Source organism: Carlito syrichta, unplaced genomic scaffold, assembly GCF_000164805.1.
Source record: "Carlito syrichta isolate Samal-C Ts95f unplaced genomic scaffold, Tarsius_syrichta-2.0.1 Scaffold126536, whole genome shotgun sequence".
Taxonomy (NCBI): domain Eukaryota; kingdom Metazoa; phylum Chordata; class Mammalia; order Primates; family Tarsiidae; genus Carlito; species Carlito syrichta.
Window position 1 is genome coordinate 1 of NW_007070632.1, and position 2,061 is coordinate 2,061.

General features: G+C 61.9%; 1 protein-coding gene across 1 annotated transcript in view; it reads right to left on the reverse strand.

Annotated features, from left to right (window-relative positions):
• Positions 1 to 13: 13 nt before the first annotated feature.
• TSC2 (tuberous sclerosis 2) overlaps positions 14 to 2,061 on the reverse strand; it is a 36,160-nt gene continuing 34,112 nt past the window's right edge. The window contains 5 exon segments of the mRNA XM_021707861.1: positions 14 to 151; positions 237 to 328; positions 400 to 478; positions 1,406 to 1,545; positions 1,811 to 1,997. Coding sequence (XP_021563536.1) covers positions 14 to 151; positions 237 to 328; positions 400 to 478; positions 1,406 to 1,545; positions 1,811 to 1,997 — 636 coding nt within the window.

A 2,061-nucleotide genomic window follows, 5' to 3' on the forward strand; every position in this document is an offset into this window, starting at 1 on the left:
CCCCCCCCCCCCGTTAGCAACTGCATGTCCCTGGGGGAGCCCTGTCCCCTACCCGCTGGCGGAGGCGCTTGATGTGGCGGAGCCGGGCAATCCATTTGGAGGGGTAGATGTCAGTGGGGTTGGAGCGGCTGTGATGCACCTGTGAGGCCATCTGGGGATGGGCAGGGGTGAGCCTGCCGTCCAGTGGCACGGAAGCCCATCCCACCCTTCTGCACGGGGATGCTACCCCAACTCACATTGGCATGCAGGGCCATCTGACGGGCCACGAAGGGAAGGTTGCGGTCAGACACAATCTTGGCCACACTGGTGTCCACAAGGCCCTCCATGTCTGGGAAGACATGGCAGTCACACCAGGCTCAGGGCCCAAAGTGCTACCCGCCCGCTCCTCCTGGACCTCACCTTTCCTGCACTGCAGTGACACCAAGTTGCACTCGTAGTCCAATGGGGTGATGATCACGTGGACAAAGTTGAACTGGCCCTGCCCAGCAAGAGGAGGAGTCACCCTGGCACGGAGTGTGTCCCAAGGGCTGCTTTCTGCCCCTGCCTCACCAGTGCTGGATGTCTGTCTGCACCTAAACATTCATCTTGCTGGCTGGGGGCCGTGAGGTCCCCCTCCCTGGCTAAGCCCACCCACACCTGGACCCCAGCACCTGCATGTGCTGGAGCTGTGGCCCAGACATCTCCACCTGCCGGTAACCCCAGGTCTCTCAAGCCACACATCCAAGTCCCTGTTGGCCCTGGTGTCTGGGCTCCCCTCAGCAGCTCTACCATACCTTCCTCAGGCTCCGGGATCCTCTCCCTCCTCACTCATCTATCTCGAGAATGTCTGACCTGGCCAGACTGTCCAGCAGCCTTGGGGTCTTTGTTCAGTGCATCCCATGGCCTCCTGGGGCACTCAGAAAGTCTCAGTGCCCTCAGAGTGTGGCCTGCCAGCCAACCTGCCCTGCCTGGGCTGTGCCCGGTTCTCTCTGCCACAATGGTGCTCACCACCCCCCACATGACAAGCCCCAGCATCCTCTCTAGAACACGGCAGTGCCGGGGCCTACCAATGGCTTGTGATGGCAGCCAAGTGAGGGGGTCGGCCCTGAGCACTGCCCTGGACAGACACAAAGCAGCACCGACTATGCGCCATGCACCCTGGTAAGCAGCACACACAAGTTGTTACTCCTGACAAAAGCCTCAGCAGCAGCTGCCACTGACTCCATTTTACAGACAAGGAAACAGAAGCTGAGTGGCTGAGACAACCACAATGACCTGCTTTATGGATGCCTCGGGGGCGGGCTGCCACATCAGCCTCACTGCATGGCTCAGAGAGGAAGACCTGCCCACCCGGCAGTGCTCACCACCCCCACTCGGGCCACCGTGCAGGAGCTCAGCCTCGCCCACCTCAGGGCTTCTCACTCACCTTTATAGTGCCGAGCTGGAAGTCCTCCCCAGAGTCGTTGTAGACGATGGACACGAAGTCGTTGCCCAGGTGGCGCTTCTTGTCACAGCGGTGCTTGTCCCCGTCCTTGGTGGGCATCAGGGTGGCAATGTGGAAGACGGCTGTGGGGCGGGACAGGCGGAGCTGGACTCGTGGAGCCCGTGCTGGCTTCTGTGCCTCTCATCAGGGCACCTCTGGGTTTCTCAGGGGCTCTGGGACAGCGGGGATTGTGTCCTCTGGCCCCAGCTGGTGGCAGAGCCTTGGAGGCAGAGCTGCCAGCTCCACTAGGGCCTCGACGTCCACACGGCTGAACCCAGGCCCTCAAGAGGCCTCCTGGGGCCAGCGGGAGTGGATGGGAGGGTGCCTGCCACGGGAACTGCAGCGTACCTTGCATGATGTCATCGTGCCAGCAGTAGGTGAACTGGCCATCCTCGCCACACACATCCAGGCCGCCGAGGTACACCTTGTCTGGCTGACAGTCCTTAAGTTCGATGAGCTTGCCCAGGCCGGTCAGAAACTCCGTGTACCTGTAGGAGCCGTGCTCGTTGGACAGGATGGCGAGCTCGCTGTTGCTCTGTGGGGGGAGAACAAGAGGGCGGCACTGCTCCCAGACCCACCCTGCCCGCACCCTGCAGAAC